The 24,342-nt window shown below is 36.5% G+C and overlaps 1 protein-coding gene across 8 annotated transcripts in view; it reads left to right on the top strand.

The window, feature by feature from the left end:
* Positions 1-24,342, top strand: part of ANAPC1 (anaphase promoting complex subunit 1) — a 101,086-nt gene that overhangs the window by 40,801 nt on the left and 35,943 nt on the right. For 7 of the 8 annotated variants that reach the window (XM_058534604.1, XM_058534599.1, XM_058534602.1 and 4 more), the window contains 13 exons: positions 1,343-1,421; positions 1,818-1,854; positions 1,952-2,022; positions 4,439-4,617; positions 7,180-7,406; positions 9,618-9,736; positions 13,104-13,375; positions 16,064-16,298; positions 18,515-18,606; positions 19,950-20,084; positions 20,260-20,342; positions 21,250-21,328; positions 22,074-22,148. In XM_058534604.1, coding sequence (XP_058390587.1) covers positions 1,343-1,421; positions 1,818-1,854; positions 1,952-2,022; positions 4,439-4,617; positions 7,180-7,406; positions 9,618-9,736; positions 13,104-13,375; positions 16,064-16,298; positions 18,515-18,606; positions 19,950-20,084; positions 20,260-20,342; positions 21,250-21,328; positions 22,074-22,148 — 1,683 coding nt within the window. The remainder of the gene's footprint in view (positions 1-1,342; positions 1,422-1,817; positions 1,855-1,951; positions 2,023-4,438; positions 4,618-7,179; positions 7,407-9,617; positions 9,737-13,103; positions 13,376-16,063; positions 16,299-18,514; positions 18,607-19,949; positions 20,085-20,259; positions 20,343-21,249; positions 21,329-22,073; positions 22,149-24,342) is intronic. The other variant, XM_058534603.1, reaches the window with a different exon arrangement.

The following is a 24,342-nucleotide window of genomic DNA, read 5'->3' as shown; positions in this document are numbered from 1 at the left end:
TGGTTACTCTTCACTACTGAGTCACTTGTGTAAGAGATACTATCTTTTTACTATCTGTTGAAATGAGGGAAAGGAAAGTAAGGAAGTAATCGAACATTTATTGGTGGCCTGTTGTCTTCAAGGAACTTTATGTACTTTTTCTCATTTAGTGGAAAGATAGACCTGATTGTCTCTGTTTATTACTGTGGTGTTTTTGAGTAATGTAATTTACAGTTAAAAAACTTGAGATGAAAAGTAGACTTTTGCATTTGTGTTATACACTAAGTATTTTAAACTCTCTGTAGAGTTTAATGTATTTTTTTCTTTGTCTTATCTATGTTTTTTCTTTCTTCCTCAAGCAAATACCACTATAGCTCTTTGGGTTTAGGGTGAGGACATAGGGATATTTAGTAAATAAAGATGTTTTAGCCTGCTAGTTAATCCCACCTATTTCCAAAATGGATTTGAGGCAGTTAACACTTTTAAAATACACATTTAGTAATGAGACCCTCTCTTTTAAATAATTACCTTACTGTAGCAGATGACCCTTAGTCATATAAATTGGTTTGTAAATTTTTTTTGTGTTTGTAAATGAACATTATATTTTAAAAACTATTTAAAGCCACAATGAGCTACTACTAGACACCTGTTAGGATGGCTAAAAAACCAAAAAGGTTTTGATGAGGATATGGAGCAACTCTCTGAAACTGAAACTCTCATGCATTGCTGGTAGGATTGCAAAAATGGCATAGCACTTTGATAAAGAAGTTCTTATAAAGTTAAACATATAGTTACCATAAGACAAAACAATCCTACTCCTTGGTATTTGCTAAAGAGAAATGAAAACATATGCACACACAAAGACCTGTATGTGAATGTTTATAGCAACTTTACTCAGAATTGCCGCAAACTGAGAACATCCCAAACGTCCATCAGTTTATGAGTAGGTAAACAAAGTTTAGTGTCTCTGTGTAATGGACTACTCAGCAGTGAAAGGAAACAACTACTGATACATAGAGTAATGTGATGAGTCTCAAAAGTATGCTAAGTTAGAGAAGTAGGACACAGAAGACTATGTATTCTATGATTGGATTTACATGACATTGTAGAATAGACAAAACTACAGGGAAAGAAAACAGACGAGTTGTTTACATGCTGGATGTAGGGGGAGCAGATTGACCACAAAGGGTACAAAGGAACTTTTGTTGTGATGGAAGTATTCTGTATCACGATTGTAGTAGTGGTTATATGATTGTATAACATTTGTCAAAATTCAGAGCTGTGCACCTGAAATGGATGAATTTTCCTATATGTAATTATAACTCAATCATTTAAAAAATATGTTAATTTTCTCCTTATGCAGAGTATTGCACTCTACATACTTGGTGATGAGAGCTCTATTTCTGATGAATCTTCACAGTATTTATCTAGAATAACTATAGGTAAGTCAGTGTAATGTTAGGCTTCCCAAAACAAATTTTTATAAGTGTCAGTATCAGAGATGAAATAAAAAAATTAAAAATTTTATAAGTGTTTGCTTTAGAGGCCATATCTTGCCTCATTTTAGAGGCAGCGTCTTGCATTGTCCTAGTCTTGCACAACTGATTTTCAGAGACCAGGATTACTTAAAAATCTAACAAAGTTTCTATTTTCGGTATGCCTAAAAAGAGTATTTTAGCCTCAGGGAAATTAGGCTTTCCAGCCTACCAGGGTACTGCTTATTTTATTATTTTTGAGGAGTTGTTTGTTAGTGAATTTTTATTTCCAAAGTCTATGTGTTATATGTTTTCTTTACCAGGATAACTATCAAAATAAAGTTTCATTTTGTTGTCTTTTAGCCCCCCAGAAGTGTCAGGCAGAACCAGAGGAAAACAGGTGACTTTTATGCAGGTTGTTCTTTTATATTAAGAATATAAAATACTGTTGTGTTTTACTGTTCTGTTTAATATCTTCCTGTTTTGTTCTCTTACAGGTTTAGTTTCAGACATTCTACATCAGTTTCTAGTCTAGCTGAAAGATTAGTTGTCTGGATGACTAATGTAGGTAAGGTAGTCTGTTACTTTTTATGTGCTTTTGAAATGCCAGTGAGAAACCCCCTGCTTTCCCTGGACACCTCTTTCCTAAGTAGGCCCTGCTTCCTCAGAGCTAGCTAGCACTGGGAGGCGTAGGAAGAGGGTCTCTTGTTCTGTGAAAGGGTCTCACAGGATCGAGATTATGGCCTATCAAGCCACACTTCATTTACCTGACAATCTCACTGCCTTCGTGTAATAATAGACCAGCTTTTTTATCTCTCGGTGGGTAAGAAGTCTTTATTTGCCATTCACCTTAGACCAGTCAAGGCTGTGGTTGTGTGGACTAGCCTCAGAGTGGAGAACTCTAATCACTTCACATTCAAACTTGAAGCAGTTATAATACTCAGATACCAGAAGTGTGTATTTCTGGCAAAACCTAAAAGTAATTGTATAGACATTTCAAGGCATGCTTTTGAAGGATATAGGCCACGGATTTTAGGCACCAAGGTGAAGATTCAGCCAGGAAGAGGGAAAGGGAAGGAAAAGAGTTCTCTGTTCCCAAAGCCCGTGCTCCCAGGTTTATTTTTTATTTTTATTTTTTATAAACAACAGAAATTTATTTCTCACATTTCTGGAGGCTGAAAGTCCAAGATTAGGGTACAGTGTGGTTGGGTTCTGGTGAGAACCCTGTTGCGGATTGCAGACTTGCGACTTCTGGCTGTGTCCTCAGGTGGTGGAAGGGCTCCTGGGTTTTAAACTGAGTAAAATACTAAAGAATTTCTTTTGAAAATAAAGAACTAAAAAAAGGAAAATTCAAAATTACTGATATGAAGATATTAAAAACCAAAGATGTTATAGAATAGTATGTTAGAAAGTAATGCTTTATGTTTCTGAATTCTTATTTAAAGAATGTTCTAAATGACTTAGATCTTCACTATTCTTTTTTGTATGCCCCCTTGAAAATTACAATAATTGTCTTACAGTATTACAGATAGGATACCTACACAGAAAAATGTTGGATGAGTTCTATCCAATCAGCTTTTTATATTAATGAATAATGTATAATATTGTAAAATTGAATAAATCATACAGAAAAAATAATTTTTAATCTGAGGATTTGAAAAATTTTAGATATGAAATATGGTATACATACAAAAGAATGTATATGTTTAGAGAATAATTATAAAGTGAATATTGATGTACTGGTCACCCATCATTAGAAATAGAACATTGCTAGTGTAGTAGAAGGCCGTTGTGTATCTACTCCTGCATGGTATCCTCTTCCCACACACCCCATTGCTACAGGCAACCACCAGCCTACCTCAAGTTTGTGTTACTTTCCCTCGGTTTTTTTTGTAGTTTTATCATCTTTATATATTGCTTAGTATTGTGTCTTTTTGAACTTCTATGTAAATGGATATAGATATAAATGTTTTATTTTCTTCACTCAATGTTACTTTTTATAAATTTATCCATGTTGACTTAGTAGCAGCAGGTCATTCATTTTCTCTGTTATATAATCCATTGTTTGAATATATCAAAACTTATTTATCCATTCTGTTGATGGTAGAACTTGGGCTGTTTCCTTCCTTCCCATTTTTTGCCATAATGAAACAACATTGCTAATGAATATTTTGTTATTCATTTGTTATGTCCTGGTGCACATGTGCACAAGTTTCTGTATGGCTGTTGATGGACCATAGAAGTGGACCTATCCATACGCACCAAATGTTTTCCAAAATGGTTGTACCAGTGTATACCACCACCAGCTGTGGTTGAGAATTACTGTTGCTCTACAGAGTTGCTAACACTTGGTATTGATTGACTTTAATATTTGTCTGTCAAGTGAGTGTGAAATTGTATTTCCTTGTGGTTTTAATTTGCAGTTTTGGATAGAGCATCTTTTATTATTTTATTTTATTTTTTTTTTGTGAGGAAGAGTGGCCCTGAGCTAACATCTGCCAATCCTCCTCTTTTTGTTGAGGAAGACTGGCCCTGGGCTAATATCCATGCCCATCTTCCTCCACTTTATATGGGACGCCGCCACAGCACGGCTTGACAAGCGGTGCATCGGTGCGTGCCCAGGATCCGAAGCGGCAAACCCTGGGCCACCGCAGCGGGGCGCGCGCACTTAACCACTTGCGCCACCAGGATAGAGCATCTTTTTATGTTTATTGACCATTTGTATTTCCTCTTTGGAAAATGTCTTTTTGTCCTTTGTGTTTTTCTGATTGGCTTGTGTGTTTTATTCTTAAGGTTTTTAGGAGTTCTTTTAAGGAGACCTTTTATACTAATGCCTTATGTCAAGATGCTAGTCTGGTAGTAAGATGAATAAAATAAGTTCTTTCTTACTTGTCAGGATAGACGTTTGCTAACTTCAGTCAGAGGATAATTAGGACAGTGGCAGGTCTAAATGAAAAAATTTCCTCCCTTCCTGTCACCATAAGGTTTCACTTTAAGAGATTTGGAAACTCTTCCCTTTGGAATCGCTCTTCCCATCAGAGATGCAATTTATCACTGTCGCGAGCAGCCTGCTTCAGACTGGCCAGAAGCTGTCTGTGTCTTGATTGGACGTCAAGATCTTTCCAAGCAGGCCTGTGAAGGAAACTTACCTAAAGGGAAATCTGTGAGTATCAACATAGAAAGTTCAAAGTTTGGTTTTAGCTTCAATAAAATCAAAGTGGAAATGTTTTTCATTTTCCTTTGAGTCTTTTTGTAAGTGTGTATATCAGATTGTCTTTTATATTATATGCCAGATGGGGTTTATAATTGGGCAAATCTTATTAATTGTGAATTGAACATGGGAACAGGAGATTTTGTGAATGCTGTGTCTTGCCTGGACCTTTCTTTGCCTCAGGTCAGAACAAGTGCTGAGTCAGTAGAGCAACTGCCATGACTGATTCCCTACTTGTACCGTATTGGTGATTAACTACTTGGTAATTATCGTATAGAAAAAGGGAGAGCACATATATCCTGAACTTGAATAGTTAATATATAGCTGTTTTCTCTTTCTTGCTTTTTTGATATGTTGTTTTTTTTTTTTTTGAGAAAGATCAGCCCTGAGCTAACATCCATGCTAATCCTCCTCTTTTTGCTGAGGAAGACCGGCTCTGAGCCAACATCCACTGCTAATCCTCCTCCTTTTTTTTTCCCCAAAGCCCCAGTAGATAGTTGTATGTCATAGCTGCACATCCTTCTAGTTGCTGTATGTGGGACGCGGCCTCAGCATGGCCGGGGAAGCGGTGCGTCGGTGCGCGCCCAGGATCCGAACCCGGGCAGCCAGTAGCGGAGCTCGAGTACTTAACCGCTAAGCCACGGGGCCGGCCTGATGTGTTGCATTTTTTGAATTTAGCTTTTTAAATAGGTGTGAATATATCTATGTAGTTACATAGAACTGAAGCCCCAGGAAAAGGATTTTTTGGGGAAGGGATGGGGGGCACTAAAGTTGTTTAGAAGACGTCTTAAGTTGTCCCTCCTGAAATAATGTCCATCAGTCTTCAAATCTTTTTTTTTTAAGAATGGGTTCTAAGAAGCCTACAAATAGAAAGTGAAATACGTCGTTACTCTACAATTATCTCTCTCTTAAAATTAGCCTCTTTTAAAACTTAAAAATGGAACTTTTAAAACCTCTCCTAAAACTCTAGTTAACTTAAAAAAAATAAATGGTAGCATTGCATTGCCCTGAGGATCAGAGATGGTTATTCTACTCCTGGTGCCTCTCGTACTTTGTTTATGTCCCTGAGAAAACAGTGCAAATTTGGCTATCTCTTATTAGCCTGTGAACCAACATAGTAATCAATACATTGTGACTGTTTCTAATATTTAGGTCTTAGGCTATTAATGCTTCTTCAGAGGCTCTGTCAAAATTTTTTCCTAAGATCAGAGTTGCCTGATGGATCCGTGACAGAAGCAGTTTCCATGGGGATCCGATCTCCGGCAGGGTTGTCCTAGCACATATCTCTTTTAATCTGCACTTAAATAACAACTCTTAATTGAATTAGTGTTTGGTCCTGTTTTAAACAGAAAACCACATTTTTTTTGCCAATGATGTGGTTATCCTTTCCTTGACCAAGATAAGTTTTTATCATTTAGACCTCTTTTGTTACTATGAGTGAGAGCAGTTGAACATCATTAACACTAAAACCAAATGGTACTGATAATCATTCATCTGTATTTAAATGTCATTTTAAGTAATTCTGTCTGAATTCAATTTGTTCAGTTATTTGAGGCTACACTTTATGGCTAATCTCATCTAAATTCAGTTTTTCAGCTATTTGGGTCTATATTTTATAGCTAACTCACTTATTAGAATATAGTTTCTTTTAAAACTAGATATTCTATAGGAACCATTATTTTTTTGAACCAAGTAAGTGATTATCTTAGTCATATCTGCCATTATTTTTCTCAGGCTAGTGTTGTTACTTCTGCATTCAATGTTGTAAAACTTTAGTGTTCTAACCAGGGCTTAATCTTTGGTTAAAGGAGTATAAAACTCTTTTTGAGAGAAAATGAGAAGATTTCATGCTTTTCACATCTGTGTTGAAGTCTGAGTTACTTGGACTGGGAGGCTCATATTAATGCACATGCTGAGCTTATGAGGACAGAATGATAATCAAGGAAGTAATCGTCCTCACTTGTCTTGCTGCACTCAGTCCCTTTCAAGAAATTTTTATTTGGAACATACAAAAAAAGTGAAAACTAACCATGATCCGTTCTATTTAAAGCAAGGAAGTGTTGTCCAGCTTTCTCTAGCCCTTGGTGAATATCCTTCCAGGTTGTTTTCTTCTGCTCATATTAATCAAAGATAATATGAAATTAGTGTGGGTTCTTCAGTAATAGTGAGTGGGATTCATATTCCACTTATAGTAATTCGTTTCCTTTTCAGATGTTTAGGATATAGTTAGATTTTGTGATTTCTTTAGAATGTTTCTCCCAATGGAATCAGCCTGCTGACTGTTGTCCTGAATTTAAGCCTTTTCCTTTGACTCAATAAAGAATTTTTCCAAGTGGGCAATATAATTGTACTTTTAAACAAGACTTCTAGGTTAGAGTCCCAGTATACATTGGGAACCCAAGTCAGCCCTGCTTTGGGATGCATATTTTCTCTGTACTGATATAGTCACAGTACGTCATCCTCATGTTCAATAAGTGCATGTTGACTGGTTTTTAAATTATTATTACAACCAAGTCTGTTACTCAGGTGCTCTCATCAGATGTTCCTTCAGGAACAGAAACTGAGGAGGAAGATGATGGCATGAATGACATGAATCAGGAGGTTATGTCATTAATATGGAGTGAAGATTTAAGGGTGCAGGACGTGCGAAGGCTTCTTCAAAGTGCGCATCCTGTCCGTGTCAATGTAGTACAGTACCCAGAACTCAGTGACCACGAGTTCATTGAGGAAAAAGAAAACAGGTAAAGGAAAACACGTCGGTATCTCTTGTCTGAGTTTCTTTTAATGCTAAAATCCCTAAGAAGAGACCTTAAAGTTAAAAGTACCATTTGTTAAGTTTTTATCAACCTCAATAAACCGTACGTTTTCAAAATATTTTGGCATTTGATGACCTAAGTGTTGTATTTCACACCCTTCTCTTGAATTACAGTTGTGTGCTGTTTAGAAAAGGTGAATCTAAAGCCATTTTACTCGTAGTTACCTTAAGAATTTACAAATAAAGCAAAACACTGACCTCATTCTTCTATATCTTGATCAGGAAAATATTTTGAGGTGTTTTTTGTCTTTTTTTAGTGTAGTTTAAACTTAAACACCAGTATTTTTTTTTTTTTTGGATAAGTAATACTCTATAAGCCTTCTCTCCTGCCATCCTCTAACGCATAGTATATCCCTTGATCAATTCCAAGACTCAGTAGAAACCAACATCACATGCCTGTGACATTCCAGAACTGTTGCTTTCAGACGGTTCAACTTTTATTTTAAAATTCTCTCCTGTCCTTCTGTCTGCCTTATCTCTCTCACCTGTTATTTTTCTGCCACTATTTTCTAGTTCTCTTTACTTTACTTATAGTGGTACTGCTTCAAGGGGAAGGACTATCCAGAGTTAGCCACAGGCTGCTGAAGATCTGAGTTAGTCATAATCTCCCTATCACTGTTTCCTCTCCATATGTACCCAGGTATTAGTCACCTATAAATGAGGAGATGGAGTGAGGGGGAATTGGAGTGAGAGCATAGTAGTTACGAGCATGGGCTCTGGAGCTACGCTTGGCCACTATCTTTTGGGTGACTGGATAAGTTACTTAACCTCTTGCTGCCTCAGTTGCCTCAACTGTAAGAATGGGCGTGATTGTAGCATTCATATCACACAGGGTTGCTCTGTGTATCAAGTGAGTTATTTCTATGTAGTGCTTAGAACACTGGCCAGTACAGAGTAAAGATGATTATTATTATTAATAATAATAATAATGCAGTCAGCCCTTATTATTAACAGAGTTCATTGACTCTATGATGCTAATTTTTTTTACTTTTTAATATCTCTGAAGTCAGAATATGTTTTTCAATCAATAGATGTTATAGTCTAATTGGCAATGTTTTTTTTTTCTTAGTACCTCATGAAATAATGATGCATCTTCTAATCAGTGGCATCTTAAACGGAAGGGATACAATATTATTATTTTCATTATTATAATTTTATGGATTATGTGTAAGGTTCTGCTAAAAATTCTATGGGATGTAGCCTCCTGGCCTTGAATTTGCCTAATTCTAAATTAACATGGGTCAGTGTTCCCAGAGGATCTTAGGACAGCAAAATTTTCCTCCCCAAAGAACTAGAAAAGCAGCTATAGAGAGAGCATGCTTATGAATAGCTTTGTCTGCAGAGAAAATGTTAGCCTCTGAAGGGACTTTTCTGTGTCTTTGGATATAACTTGTGTTAAATATTTCCTGGTTATAAATGCTCCTACTTCCACAATTTCTGTTTGATTGTGTTTTAAGTGGCTATATGGAATGTAATTTATTTTAACAGAAACAAGTTACAGAGTAATGTGTTTCAAAGTATAGCCCATAGAAGTCATTTTAACTTTGAACATAACTGATACATAGTACTATTAGTCCTGTAAATCCTAGCCTTAATGTAAGTGAAACTAATTCTGTATTTTCCCTGGAGACACTATGAAATCCATTGACCTCCAATATAGGGACTCCCTTTCCTTCCTTGTGTACAGGCCATGGTGGTGGCACTCCTGAGGCTGTATTGTGAGAAAGGATGGAAGGAGCATCCCAGATGTACTGAGGGCAGCTAGGCTGAAAGTAACACAATGTTCCAAAAAGTAGAATTTTCCTTTGAGAGGGTTAGCGTCAGTTAGAGTAGAATTTTAGGTTTCTCTTTTTGGGTACCTAGGGAGAGTTGGCTTGGTTTACAGACCAGCTGGTTTTCATCAGAGCAAATGTGAAACAAAAGAAAGGAAATGTGTCTGCCCCTTAGAGTTTCTAATGGGAACAAGAGTATTAAAATGAGAATAACTGTGTTTAGATGATTCATCCACATGTTTATATGTATTTGCTTTGATGTGACTTCTTAGCATGCTTTCTTTTGAAATACTTGCCTACAGATTACATTCTAATTATATTTTGCTTAAAAATTGTTCACATGTTGGTTTTAATTTTAATTATAGATTACTCCAGTTGTGTCAGCGAACTATGGCCCTTCCGGTAGGACGAGGAATGTTTACCTTGTTTTCATACCATCCTGTTCCAACGGAACCATTGCCTATTCCTAAATTGAATTTGACTGGTATGTTAAATTCTGGGCTCAACAAGAAAGGAAAATGATTAAGTATATGTTTAGTGGAGTTCTTTTGAATTATTTTAGTTAAAACCAGAGAAATGCTCTTTCTATCCCCAGTAATTTTAAATATCGTTAATATCTACTGTAGTGGTTAGCAAAGCTCAAATAGAAAATTAAACTAAACATTGAGGGAAGTAGAATGTACCCCAATACCAGTTTTTGCTTTTTTTCTTTTTGTGAGGAAGATTAGCCCTGAGCTAACATCTGTCACCAATCCTCTTTTTGCTGAGGAAGACTGGCCCTGGGCTAACATCCGTGTCCCTCTTCCTCCACTTTATATGGGACGCCGCCACAACATGGCTTGACAAGCGGTGCGTCCGTGTGTGCCAGACCCCCAACCCATGAACCCTGGGAGGCCAAAGTGGAGTGCGCAAACTTAACCTGCTATGCCACTGGGCCAGCCCCCAGTTTTTGCTTTTAATGAGACCATTTCAAGGTATAAAAAGGCACTTGGGAAAGTTTAGAAAGATATTAGTGATAACAGTGAGATTATTGAACTTTTAAATCATCTTAAAGTGTAATATGAAAAATATTTAGTCTTAAAATGTCTTATGTCTTCTCATTATGAATATATGGTTTTGTACAAAAACAAGAAAATATACTAAGCAAAAGGAGAAAAACAGTCACTTATAGCAAGTCCCACTTGTTGGAGTTCACTAGTGTTAACAGTTTGGTATATTACCACATGCAGTAATATATAGTGTGTAATACATGCAAATATAATTCCACAGTATTTTGAGCTACATAAATATAGAAATCCAGGGTCCTGCTCAGATTGGTAAAGAGCTTGTGCTTTTAGCAGCGTATGGAAAGTGAGATCAGCTGAGTGAGGAACACATTCCCCCCTCCACCCACCACCACCAATATCTCACCTGCTCTGGAGCCCTAATCTCATTGAGAGGCACAGCAAGCAGACTTACCTTCAGCATTTTAATTGTTCTCTCTCTTAGAGATAAAGCAGCTGTGGCAAAATCTGAACAATTATTGACTCTTGATGGAGGGCATGGCATACAGGTCTTCATTTTATTAGTCTTTCACCTGTTTGAATGTTTTCATATAAAAAGTTTGGGTTAAAAAGAATCTCATGCAAAATTGACAAATGTTAAAATGTATTAAATCTGGGCAGTGATGCTTGAGTGGGTATTAAAAATGACATGACATTAATCCAAAATTTTATTCTTTTAGACATTCTGGGAGCCCCTCCCAATGGAAAGATTATTTTGTTTTAATAATAAACTAATCTAGGAAAAAATACTTTCTTAAAGTACTTCCTTAACTTGCACTGATATGGCCTGTTGTACTTTTATATGTTGTTATTCTTATTGAAGAAAATTTACATTAGCCTTTACCTTTCATTTTCTCTTGTGTGTAAATCTCTTATGCATATGATGAGCTGTTGTTTTGGAAAGTGTACTTGTTTTTTCATTATTAATCTCTGCCTTTTTTTTGAGAAAGTAAAAGTATAACTGATGAACTTCTCACCTGGTGTGGTGCTGTCATGCACCAGCATTTGAGTTAGCTCTGAGGTACAAAAAGCAAATGGTAAAGACAAATATATTATACTTGGTGCTCGTGTCTGTGTGTATGTGATACACACCACAAATGAGATACTGTGCATCTATATAAAATTTATTTTCTATACTTTCAGAACTCCTTTAAAACCATGTTTTCAAACCTCTAGTGAACTGTATAATTTTATTCAGTATTTAGAATATTTATTTTAAATAATCATCCATGACTTGAGTTAATACAGAATGTTAAAAATACAAAAAGAAATTAAAAAAAAAGAATTCAGTATTTGCCTGTACACAGTATAGATTAAAGCCAAAAGACTCAAGAAAAGGAATTCAAAGAGAGCATAATGTCATGAACATTTAATTTACATTGCTCTTAAATAAATTGACCATAAAATTAAATTTAGTAAATACTCTTTTATAGTTTACTGGGTAACTCAAGTCTATAAAATGATGGTTTTTATATAGCTATCTCTGAATGCAATTTGACGTTTTTGATAATAGCATAAAATTAGATATCTACAGCCAGCCCTGGTGGTCTAGTAGTTAAGTTGGTGCTGTCACTGTGGTGGCCCAGGTTCGTCTCTCAGGTAGGAAACCATACCACTGGTCTGTCGGTTGTCATACTGTAGTGGCTGCATGTTGCCGTGATGCTAAAACCTGTGCCACTGGTATTTCAAATACCAGCAGGGTCACCATGGTGCTCAGGTTTCAAAGGAACTTCTAGACTAAGACGAGGAAGAAGGACCTGGCCACCCACTTCCGGAAAAAATTGGCTATGAAAACTCCATGAATAGCACCAGAGCATTGTCTGATATAGTGCAGGAACGTGAGAGGATGGCGCAAAAAAGACCAGGCAGGGTTCGGCTCTGCTGTACACAGGGCTGTACACTAGGAGTCAGAATGGACTGGACGGCACTAACAAGAGCAAAGATACCTACATATAGAGAGAGATGAGCATATATAGATGAGAGATAAAGATAGAGCAAATTATGAAGGTCCTTGTCTCTCTCTTTTTTTTTTCTATTTTTTATTTTTATAGTTTTTATTTTTATTTTTTTGGTGAGGAAGATTAGCCCTGAGCTAACATCTGTTGCCAACCTTCCTCTTTTTGCTTCAGGAAGATTATCCCTGAGCTAACATCTGTGCCCGTCTTCCTCTGTTTTATGTGGGACGCCTGCCACAGCACAGCTTGATGAGCTGTGTGTAGGTCTGTGCCTGGGATCTGAACCTGGGAACCCTAGGCTGCTGAAGTGGAGCACACAGACTTAACCACTATGCCACTGGGCTGGCCCCAGCCTTGTCTCTTTTTAAAATGTCATTTTTCCTTAATGTCAAGAGAAAAATATGGGATGGCATGTTTGAAATTGACATCAGTGTCATCAATCACGTCGGAATTTATTATTCACATAATTTAACTGTGATTTAGTTTTCATTTTATTTTTTAATAAGCTTCCTGCTGTTAGAAAGAAAGATTTCAAAGCACTGGGTGGGTATCCTAATCAGATCCTTATAAAGTTAAATTGTTATCAGTTATCTTATTATATAGCTCTGTGTATTTTAGCAAAAAATGCAGTAAATTATTTTGAACAATTTAGGTTTTTCCACCTTGCATCAAGTTTGACTCACATGTACACAAATTTAAGTATTCATAGTAACCTAATTTCATCCCAGGTATTAGGGGGTTAAGAGTTTTCAAATGTAGGAAAAGTAATCTCTGTTCTCGAAAATCTAAATTTAACAATTTTGGTTTTGTGAATTTTTATTCTCTGAATTTAAAGTTTCGTTTGCCTGTATAGGGCGGGCCCCTCCTCGGAACACAACAGTAGACCTTAACAGTGGAAACATCGATGTGCCTCCCAACATGACAAGCTGGGCCAGCTTCCATAATGGCGTGGCTGCCGGCCTGAAGATAGCCCCCGCCTCCCAGATTGACTCAGCGTGGATTGTTTATAATAAGCCCAAGCATGCTGAGTTAGCCAATGAGTATGCTGGCTTTCTCATGGCCCTGGGTCTGAATGGGCATCTTACCAAGCTGGCTACGCTCAACATCCACGACTACTTGACCAAGGTGAGAACTGGTGCTGCCAGCTCCTGGCGTTGTGCCTCACCTGGGCTGTCACAGCAGCTCCTAAGCGTCCTGTTGGCTCTTCCTTCTTCCTTCCTGTGCCTCTAAATCCATTCTTCTCACAGCAGGCAGAGTAGCCTTGCTGAAGTATAAATCGGAATATGTCACTTGCCTGGTCAGAACTGTTCAGTGACCTTTCATTGCTCCTAGTGTGTGTTCTAGGTGCCAGTGTGATCCTGCTCGCTTCTGCAGCCTGACTTTGTGCTGCCCTTCCCCTTGCTCCCCAGACTCCAGTCACAGGGACTTGCCATTCTAGCTCCTTGGAAAACCACACTCTTCCGCTGCAGAGATTGACAAACCAACTCTTTCTCGTGGCATAAACTCTTGCACTTTTTTTTTTTTAACAGCCAGAATAGTGACTGTTCTTCTTTTTTTTTTTTTTTTGTGAGGAAGATTGGCCTTGAGCTAACATCTGTTGCCAGTCTTCCTCTTTGTGCTTGAGGGAGATTGTCCCTGCGCTAACATCCATGCCAGTCCTCCTCTATGTTGTACGTGGGCTGCCTCCACAGGCTTGATGAGGTCCACGTAGGTCCACACCTGGGCTCCAAACCCGTGAACCCCGGGCGGCTGAAGTGGAGTGCGCAAACTTAACAACTACACCACTGGCCCGGCCCCTCTTCCACTTTTGTGCCATGAAAATTCAGCCATTTAAAGTATAAAACTCAGTGGTTTTTAGTCTATTCACAGAGTTGTGCATCCATTACTACTGTTAATTTTAGAACATTTTCATCACTCTATCAAGGAAACTCATACCCAGTAGCGGTCACTCTCTGTTCCCCTCTCCCTCCAGCCCCTCGCAACTACTGATTTACTTTCTATCTCTATGGATTTGATGATTTTGGACCTTTCATATAAATGGAATCACTGTATGTAGTCTTTGTGACTGGCTTCTTTCACTTACCTTAATGTTTTCAAGGTTTGTCCATGTTGTACCATGTATCAGCACTTCATTCCGTTTTATTGCTGAATAGACATTCCATTGTATGGATATACCATATTTTATTTATCCATTCACCAGTTGATGGATATTTGGGTTATTTCTGCTTTTTGGCTATTATGACCAATGCTGCCACAAACATGTACACCGTGGAGGTATGTTTTCATTTCTCTTGGGTATATTCCGAGGAGTGGAATTGCTGGGTCATATGGTAACTCTTTAAGTTTTTGAGGAACTAACAAACTTTTTTCCAGAGTACCTGCACCATTTTACAATCTCACCAGCAGTACATAAGGGTTCTGATTTCTCCACATTCTTGCCATATTTGTTATTGTCTGTCTTTTTCTAGTCATCCTAGTAGGTGTGAAGTAATACCTCATTGTGGCTTTGATTTGCATTTCCCTGATAGCTAATGATGTTGAGCATCTTTTCGTGTACTCATAGGCCATTTGTATGTCTTCTTTGGAGAAATGTCTATTCAAATCCTTTGCTCATTTTTAAATTGAATTGTCTTCATTGTTGGCTTGTAAGAGTTCTTTCATGTATTCTGGATACTAGGTCAGTAGCAGATAAATGATTTGCAAAAATTTTCTCCCATTCCGTGGGTTGCCTTTTCATTTTCTGATGGTGTCTTTGAAGCACAAAAGTTTTTAATTTTGATGAAATCCAATTCATCTGTTTTTTCTTTGGTTGCTGTATTTTTGGTGGCATATGTAAGGAGTCATTGCCTAACCCAAGGTAATGAAGATTTACACCTATATTTTCTTCTAAGAGTTTTATCGTTTTAGCTCTTATATTTAGTTCTGTGATCCATTTAGAGTTAATTTTTGTGTATAATGTAAGGAAGGGGTCCAACTTCATTCTTGCATGTGGCTTTACAGTTATCACAACACCGTTCTTTGAAAAGATTATTCTTTTCCCATCGAATTGTTTCGCACCTTGTGGTCCATTGACCATCAGTGTGATGGTTTATTTCTGGATCACCTCAGAGCCGCGTACATGTCGTTCTCTCCCCTGACAGCATTCTCTCACTTTCTAAAGTCAAGTGCTCTGCTTTCTGCCACTTTTCCTGGCTAATTTGTGCTCATCCTTTAGGTCCTATTGTAAATTATACTTCTTTAGAGATTCCTAATAATTCTCCAGCCCCTCCTGATCTAAATGCCCTTTCATATTACTTTGTACTTTTTTATTATACTACGTTTTTTTTGCTGAGGAAGATTCACTCTGAGCTAACATCTGTTGCCAGTCTTCCTCCTTTTTTTTTTTTTTTTTCGCGTGAGGAAGGTTAGCCTTGAGCTATCGTCTGTGGGAGTCTTCCTCTACTTTTTATGTGGGTTGTCGCCACAGCATGGCTGATGAGTGGTGTAGGTCCGCGCCCAGGATCCGAACCCACAAACCTGGGCCGCTGAAGTGGAGGTGTGGAACTTAACCACTACGCCACGGGGCCGGCCCCAGTACTATACTACTTTTTAATAATATGTTTGTGTATTTTTAGTTTAACACTTTTTCCCCCCATTAGGGCACTAGCTTCCTGAGAGCAAGGACCGTGTCTGTGTAGTTTGCTCTAATATTCTTGGTGCTCTCGCTGTGCCTGTCAAATAAGAATTCTTGCTGAACGTACTGACAGGCAGTGTGTTTAAAACCATGTATCTGTTTTGGTAGTGACTTAAGTTTCGTTCTACTTTCTGTCTCAGGGTCATGAAATGACAAGCATTGGACTGCTCCTCGGTGTTTCTGCTGCTAAACTGGGCACCATGGATATGTCCATTACTCGGCTTCTTAGCATTCACATTCCTGCTCTCCTACCCCCAACGTCCACGGAGCTTGATGTTCCTCACAACGTCCAGGTGGCTGCGGTGGTTGGCATCGGCCTCGTATATCAAGGGACGGCTCACAGGCATACTGCTGAAGTCCTGTTGGCTGAAATAGGTATGGCATTAATCGTGCTGTGTCTTCATAAGCGTACGTTTCCCACTGCACAGGAACCAAAGTAAAAATGGTAGTAAAATTATAAAAATTAAGGAAAAAATAGTAGTTTTTGTGAGGACAGAATGATCTGGTACTAAAACAAAAAAAAATAATAAAAAGCTGCAAATAGTTTTCCAAAGCGTGTATTACTGTGCATGTTATTAGTCTGCATATTTATTTTGCTAGCCCATTATTGAGCTTCAGTGATCCCATTTAGTGAGGTGGCCTATGGTCTTAATCACAAATGAGCATGCTGTTTATCCTGCTGTGTCTTTAGCAGGCAAGGTCTAACAATGATCTGCACTTAAAATTTAAAGTTGATTGTCTTGGTCCTTAAAACCAGAGTGTTTATTCTGTTGGACAACAGCACTTCCAAGAGAATGAAAGTGATTGACTCCTGTTTTCTTCCTTTACATACTGGTGGGTATGTTAGTGATGAAATGCATTTTCTGTGTTTTTAAATTGAGTCTAAACTTTTTGGAAGTCTGTCTTGTCTGTTATCTTCTTCTGACAAATGGAAATGCTATTGGCATTATTAGTATGCTCAGTAATTTAGGTACATACTTACATGTCTTGTTCTATTCAGGATCTTTTCTACATATATTTCAGGATGTATTGTTGAAGATATATTATTCTCTAGAATGATTGTATCAGTTAGCTGTTGCCATGATAACGCTACATAACAAACAGCCACAAAATTGGCCTGGGCCTCTCTGCTTCAGGCTGTAGATCTGTGGGTCTGCTACTCTGACTCTGCTCCGGCTGCCTTATTCTGGACCCAGGCTGGAGGGTGTGCTTCTTGTAAGGTGATCACAGAAGGGCAAGAGGGAGAACCAAGTAATGGAAGCACATTTCAGGCCTTTGCTTCCATCATGCCACCTAAGATCCCAGGCCAAAGCTAGTCACATGTTTAGGTCCAGTGTGAGGCTCTGTGAAGAGTGTGGATGTGTATATACTGGCTCTGTAGGGCAGTGAAGAATTGGGACCAACGATTTAGTCTACTGCGGTGATGAAATAAATTATTCTCAAAACTTAAATTTTCCTGTTACCAAAATATATAATAGCATAAGTTGTTGGTCTGTGAAACACTTAATTCAGAAGGTACTCAAGACTGGCTTTTAAAGCTTGTTCATCTACAACGTAATTCAACATTCTTCACCTAAATCATACTGATAATCTAGTGATATCTTCATATATCTCACAGCCGTAGCACACCTCTTTCATATTGTATGGGGAATTTAATCTGGATTCTTAAGCATATGTTCTTTTATATAATTATAGTCAGAATGTGCATACTGTTTTTATACTGCCCTTTTCATATATCATCAGAAATGTTTTTTAAAATTAATTTTCTATTATGTAATATATCATTCAGTTGGTGTTCTATAAATTACCTAATCGTTTTCTTATTTTCAGGATTTTTTTAGGTTATTTCTAATGGTTTGCTATTATGCATTAAGCATTACACTGATTACTTTTGTGTAAGATTTTGTTTTTTTAAAAATTGTATTTTTTTCCTGGGGATAAAATCCCAGAAGTGTGAACTGTTTTTTGGATGGAGGGATCTTTATATATAATACATTTTGCTGCCCTAAAGGGTAGAGTTAGAATTATGGGGTGCTTTTTAAAAGTATGATTTATACATCTAGCCAAACTTTAGGATCAGTACACAGAAATTCTACCATAGTGTGCTCAGTTGATATAGATTCAAAATAAGTGTCTGGAAATAAAACATTTCACATGCTTAAAAACTTAAAGCAAATGTTCTTCCTGTCCATTGTCAGTATTTGAAAATGTTTTCATGACATCTAATGAATAGATTTGAAAATAACAGAGTAAAAAAAAATACAAGAGATTGAAAAGTAAAACTTTTTTTAGCACCCCTCCCTTTAAATTTTTTTTTCCTATTTCTTGGTAATTTTTTAAAATACAACCCAAGGTTTTACAGTACTTTGAAGTCATTGCTTTCAAATTGGCAAATAAAAGAACCATTTTTTGGCTTTATTTTGTAGTAAACTGACAGTTGGGACACCATTTGTGATAATGTCGTATCTTTCTATTGGAGTTATATTAAATCCATAGTTCTTACACAACTTACTAGAAAGTTAACTCTTAAACTTTTATGAATTAGGATTTTAAGAAGGCCGGCTTGAACTGTGTTGTTTTCTATTTTATAGGACGGCCCCCTGGTCCCGAAATGGAATACTGCACTGACAGAGAGTCCTACTCTTTAGCTGCTGGCTTGGCTCTGGGCATGGTCTGCTTGGGGGTAAGTACAGTCTGTGCCTTCAGATGCCTCAGTTACTTCACCTTCGTGTGGAGACAAATAACCTTGACACTGTACTCTGAATACCACTCTGCCCTGCTGTGACTTGACTTAACCTGATTCTCAGCTCTTTTTTCTTTCTGGATATTTTTCAAAGTGCTAGATTTGGAAAATGGAGAGAAATTGTAGTGAAGAATGGGGCTTTAAGCTTTCTTTCCCCCTGGCTTAGATGTAAGTGTTCATGAATGAACTAAGGGAATGAAATTTCTCAAAAAGAGTTTAAGACCTAAGATGGCGAAGTGACATCCCACTTAGACAGAAAACAAAATAGTGAAAATGTGTGCATGATGGGGAGCTTTAAGAGTCTGTAGTCGTTGCTAGAGATAAACCATAACCTTCTTTTGGCACCCTGGTGTTCACTAGGTGTCCCGGAATGTTGCCACAGTAGCATTTGCTTTGTATCACTTTGACCCATCTTTAACGCCATCCATGAGATATAGTCTTGAATTATCAAAAACATTTCATTAAGTGACTATGTCAGCTGGAATGTAGGTTCCTGGAAGAAGCACCAATATAGAGTTATACTGAAACCAAATTATATGAAGAAAGTTGACTGTTAGGTTTTTGACTCTTCACATTGATACGTGAGCTGAAGAGGCAGATGTTACAATGCAAAAGCGTCATACTGGAAATTGGAACTTGAATTCTGGTCCTGACCAGTGAGTCGTGACAGTTAACTACACTATTGCCTAGTGGTTAAGCAGCGCCATGGGTTGTGGAGCGAAACTGCTTTCTTGTATATCCAACCCTGCCACCTACTAGCTATGTAACCTTGAGCCTAACCTCTTTATGTCTCCCTCTCCTGACTTATGAAATAGTAGCTGTTTGATAGAATTGTCGTATTAAGTAAGTTAATCCATGTTAAACACACAGCATAGTGCCTGGAGCAGACTAAATGTTCAGTAAGTTATTTTTATTATTATAGTTATTGTTGCTGGAATACTGAACTCATAGACACAGTAATGAAAGGATTCAGATGTTCATAGTTCAGGTTTCATTTATGTATGTAATATTTTCTTTTGCTGTTAGTGCAATTAACTGTATATGGAAGCCTTTATTTATTTTGCGAAATGAAAGTATTAACTCTAACATAAAAGTGTTGTAATTTTTAATGTGAATTATTAATAGCTTGAGTATTAACTCATGAGTAATAGTTGTTTTAATTGGGGAAAAAAACAAAATACCCTGCTTCGAAGTTAGTTCATTTTTTTTATTTGTCATGGGTGTGTGTTATGGATCTTATTCTGAAGGATTTCCTTTTACATGTCTGTTATTCTGTTTCCCAGCACGGCAGTAATTTGATAGGTATGTCTGATCTCAATGTGCCTGAGCAGCTGTATCAGTACATGGTTGGAGGTCATAGGCGCTTTCAAGCTGGATTGCACAGGGAGAAACATAAGTCTCCAAGTTATCAAATCAAAGTAAGTCCAAATCAAAGCAACAGATCAAAATTCTGGAAGCTAAGAAGTTACTTTGAAAATAGTAGTTTTCATATGAACATTTGTAAATATGTTAATTTCAAGCATAGCCTAGTATTCAGAAGAATTTTATAATAATTCAGAACTCTTTGACATGAAGAAACTTTTGTTTCTATAGGAAGGAGATACCATAAATGTGGATGTAACTTGTCCAGGTGCCACTCTGGCTTTGGCTATGATCTACTTAAAAACCAATAACAGGTATTGCATCCCCCGACCCCACCCCTCCCATAACAATGTGACTTCCTTTCTGACCCCAGTTATAAAACTAAATTATCTTAATGTGTTTATTTCCCCTGTGCTAGATCAACCTGATTTTAATTCTCTCAAATACCACGTTATATAGATTTTTATCTAGAAATAATATATTTTGCTATTTTAATGATATTTGACAATATAATTGCCAATTTTTGTTCATTTCTGTTTTATGGTTGATGTCACTGACAATCAAAAAATGCCCAAATTCCTTTTCATTAATTGTGCGTGTCATGAGGACTGCTTAAGCCAGAAATACTTAGCATTATTCTGTTCTTGGTTATTAGTTATGAAAATGGTTTCTGCGTAGTTTGAGAGCCTTCCTAATGACCACAGCATCTACCTTTCCAACCCCCAAGAATTACTGCTGACACTTGAAATAGACCTTTGTCATTTATTCTTTTACATTTTGTATAGGAGAGTAATTTGGGTAGGAGACATTAAACCATGTTTTAAGTCTTTTAATTTAAGAAATATTCTAAAATATAAGCAACTTTTCAATTTTGTAAATTCCTCCTCTTACAAAAAGTGAGTGTATGCAAAATTAACAAAGTTGTTAAAAAATATTTATTCATTTACTGTTTGGATGAATATGTATGTCAGTGCTTTCTTGGCACTGGATATATTTCAGTGGACAAAATAAAACTAAAATATCTGCTATCATGAAGCTTATGTTATAGTAAGATGTATATACATAAATAATAAATGTTATGTTACAAAGTGTCAAGTAGTATGGAAAAAAAATAGGGCAGTGGATTGAGGGGGGAGAAATGTTTTGAAATCTGTCTTGGAATTCTTGATTATTTTGCCCTCCATTGGAGCAATAATGCTTACTGATATCCTCCACCAACAGATCCATTGCAGATTGGCTCCGAGCTCCTGACACCATGTATTTGCTGGACTTTGTGAAACCAGAATTTCTCTTGCTTAGGGTATGGTGCTTTGCACTTTTTCATTTCTTTTAACATAAGGAGTCTGTTTGTCATTCTCAAGTTTCTCTTGCAAATATGATTATTTCTACAAGGGGACCTTTTACTATTAATCCATCGTGTATATGTAATTGGTGGTGTTCTTTTGAAATTTCCCGAATATAACTGTAGGGATGCCAGGAAAGGCAACCACATTGATAGCTAATACTTGGAGTTGACATTTCAGCTTCTCACGTTATTACTGAAAACTTCCTATCAAGTGACAAGTGACTGGGGCTTCATTACTGCCTTATTTTACATTCTTTCATTATTATTAATGATGCAATATTACTATTAAGAGTATAATTAATGACAGTAACTGTTTGGCATAGTTGCCTAGATTTTTCCCTCTCTTCTTTAATGTTTAAACTTGAATGTTTTTAGCACATGAAAGCTTTTAAATTATGTAGATAGAGCTATGATTCTTTTCTTTGTGGTTTTTCTTTTATGGAGCAAGTTTTTAAAAGTCCTCTCCAACTCCTCTAACCTTTGATGATGATCAACTCAATTTTGTTTTTTGTGTGTGTTAAAATCTAAATCTTCAGTTTATTTCAGTGATAGCTTAGATTGATACTGTATACTTACTTTATTTTTCAAAACTGCCATGAGTTGGGAACTGATTTTTAAATTATTCTATTTAATATTATTGTTATAAAATCTATGAACTTTGCCTGCCCTAATTAATTTTATCTGTATTACATTTTTTAAGACACTTGCTCGATGCCTGATTTTGTGGGATGATATTTTACCAAATTCCAAGTGGGTTGATAGCAATGTTCCTCAAGTAAGTACATAAATAAGTATTGTTATATCTTTAATAGCATAAAATTATCATTTCTTGTGGGATTTTCCAAAACCCTATGAAATACTTTACCTTATGAAGGCAATATTGATGATTATGATATCTCTTGAAAACATAGAAATTTTCATTTTAAGATTGTATGCTAACCACAGACCACAGCCTTCCCTTTCAGCCCCAGATCCTGAGAAATTGTAGTTTTAAAAAATTAAATATACCAAAGTACCCTAAACAAGTATTTTTGACATTTTTATCCTACTTAAGTACACTCTTATCTAAGGGGCTATTTTACTTTGTGACAATTTTAGATCTCCTGTATAATAACGTGTTTTAATTACTTTATAGCATATTTATCCAATAAGCCAAATAGTTAAAAATAAGCAGATTCCGTCGTAAAAACTCCAAATCAAATATTCTAACTAAATACTGCCCTTTAATTAACTGACCATGTCTGGTGGTCTCAGTTCCTTTTTATTTATAAAATAAATCTATTTATCCTTTAGAATGCTAGAGTGTTTTCCCCCAAGATTTTAATAAGATAAATTTCAAAATAAAGGTTGAAAGAACTTTATCCAAACACCTATATCACCAGTTAGATTCTACAGTTAATATTTTACTGTATAAACTTGTTTAATCACATGTCTATCCGTTTATCCTCTATCCAGTCCATAACTTTTTGATGAATTTCAAAGTTAGTAGCAGATAGTGGTATACTTCTCCCTAAATATTTCAACATGTGTATCGTTAACTAGAATTCAGTATTTATGTACCTTTTTTTCCTTTTAGGATAAAATTTATATACAGTGAAATGCACAAATCTTAAGTATACTGTTTAATAAGATTTGACTAATGCATATGCTCGTGGAAACAAACTTCTATCAAAATGGCCAGAAGTTACCTCCTTCCTCTTCCCCCTCAGTCTGTGCCCTCACCCCCCACCCCCAAGGCAACCAAAGTTCTGATGTTTTCCCAAAATAAGTTAGTTTGCCTGATGTAGAACTTTATATTAGTGGAATCACATACAGTATATACCCTTTTGTGTAAGACTTCTTTTACTCAGCATGATTTTGAGATACTGAGTATGTCAATAGTTCATCGTTTTTATTATTAAGAGATATTCCGTTGTGTGAATATGCCACAGTTTGTTTTCCCATTCTCTTTTGTTGGACACCTGGGCTGGTTCCAGGTTTTAACTATTATGAATCAAGCTACCGTAAATATTCTTATGCAGATATTTTTGTGAATCTTATGTTTTAATTTCTCTCGAGTAACTATTTAGGATTGGAATTATTGAGGCATGGAGTAGATGATGTGTTTAGTTGCATAAGAATTGGCAAACTTTTTTCCAAAGAGTTTGTGCCATTTTGCACTTTGACCGACAATGTATGAAAGTGCTGGTAGCTGCTGTACATCTTACCACTATCTGGTGGTGTTAGTCTTTTTAACTTGAGCTCTGCTGGTAAATATCTCATGATATCGTATTATAGTTTCAATTTGCGTCTCTTGACTGGCTAATGATGAGAGAACCTTTTCATTTGCTTACTACTCCTTCATGTATCTTTTTTTGTGAAGTGTCTGTTCATATCTTTTGCCCATTTAAAAAAATTTGTATTGTTTGTGTTTTTATTATGAGTTAACTAGAATTTTTTATGTATTCTGGAAACCTATCCTTTGTCAGATGTTTTGCAGTCTGTGGTTTGCCTGTTCATTTTCTTAGTAATATTTTTAATGAGCGGAGGATTTTAAATGTTTGAGAATGTCTAATTTATCAGTTTTTAATTTTATGGTTATTATTTTTTGTGTTCTATGAAAAAAACATTTGTCTAACCCCAAGTCCTAAAGATATTCTCTTATGCTTTTCTCTACAAGCTGCAATATTTTAGCTTTTGTATATAGTTATGTACTCCATCTCAAAGTAGTTTTGTTTATGATATGAGGTCGGGGTTGAGGTTTTCACTTTTTAATAATATGGATATTTAGTTGTACCTACACTGTTTGTTGAAAACACCTCCTTTTCCTTATTGAATTCCTGTGGCTCTTTTGTCAAAAATCAGATGACTGTGTAAGAGTAGGTTTATTTCTAGGCTCTCTATTCTGTTCCTTTAATCTGTTGATCCTTATGCCAGTATCATACTCTCTTGATTACTGTAGCTTTATAGCAAGTCTTGAAGTCAAGTAG

This window comes from Diceros bicornis, chromosome 40, assembly GCF_020826845.1.
Source record: "Diceros bicornis minor isolate mBicDic1 chromosome 40, mDicBic1.mat.cur, whole genome shotgun sequence".
Classification (NCBI taxonomy): Eukaryota; Metazoa; Chordata; class Mammalia; order Perissodactyla; family Rhinocerotidae; genus Diceros; species Diceros bicornis.
This window is presented reverse-complemented; position numbering and strand designations above follow the sequence as displayed.